We start from the raw sequence: 940 nt of genomic DNA, 5'->3' as shown, positions 1-940 counted from the left end.
TTATTTTGTCCGGTAATTATGGAGACACACTTTGATTCAGCGGATTTGGTCGAGAATGCCACTTGCGTACGTTTACCAGACTACAATCCAAGCAACCCCAGGGTATGGTTCCACCAGGTGGAGGCCGTTTTTATTACCCGACGCATCACTTCCCAAGCCACTCGATTTTCCTATGTTGTCCAGCATCTTCCTTGTGATGTAGCAACAGAAGTGGAAGATCTGTTGGAAGATATTCCCAAAAAATCCGTATGACGCCCTTCCAGCGACCGTCATGAGTAGGACAGGGAAGTCAGAAAACAAAATGCTACGGGATTTATTCACCACTGTCGGATTTGGTGACGGATCGCCATCACAACTGCTTCGCCACATGCGCAGTCCTCCTTGCGGCCGTAAGCAAGCGGTGGAAATCTTGGGCCAATTAGGGCTCGACAAACATCCACCCTCAATATCCCACGTCATCAGCGCTTTTGAAGAGGACCACAGCTTGGAGCAGCTAGCCAAAATGGCGGATAAGATCCACGAAACTTACCCCAGTAGCCCGTAAACTCCGTCTCTCATCCTGCACCCACTACTTCTATAGATTCCGACCCGATTCTTGCTTTCATATCGCAACTACAGGCCAAGTTTGATAATCTGACCGATCGCCTACAAGGGCTAGGAATCAACAAGCCTCGACGACGTTCACGATCCCGATCGCTGTCTCGTGCCCGTCCTTCATGGTGCTGGTATCACCAAACTTTCGGTCCTCAAGCGCGCAAGTGTCAACCGCCTTGTTCCTTCAAGCCCCTTTAAACACCCCGGTTGGTCAGTAGCTTGATGACTTTCCGTGACCCTCCTCGCACTAGTCGCCTATTCCACATAACCGATCGTTCAAGTGGTCTACGTTTCCTCGTAGATACGGGAGCTGAAGTTAGTGTGCCACCACATAAGAATCCACTTC

The 940-nt window shown here is 50.1% G+C and overlaps 1 protein-coding gene across 1 annotated transcript in view; it reads left to right on the top strand.

Annotated features, from left to right (window-relative positions):
* Positions 1-816: 816 nt before the first annotated feature.
* The window catches only part of T265_01866 (hypothetical protein), a gene marked incomplete at both ends in the record, with an annotated part of 6,822 nt that continues 6,698 nt past the window's right edge, over positions 817-940 (top strand). Inside the window, one exon of the mRNA XM_009165992.1 lies at positions 817-913. Coding sequence (XP_009164256.1) covers positions 817-913 — 97 coding nt within the window. The remainder of the gene's footprint in view (positions 914-940) is intronic.

Source organism: Opisthorchis viverrini (assembly GCF_000715545.1).
Source record: "Opisthorchis viverrini unplaced genomic scaffold opera_v5_21, whole genome shotgun sequence".
NCBI lineage: Eukaryota > Metazoa > Platyhelminthes > Trematoda > Opisthorchiida > Opisthorchiidae > Opisthorchis > Opisthorchis viverrini.
Note: the sequence above shows the minus strand (reverse complement) of the source record. Positions and strands in the feature narration are given on the sequence as shown.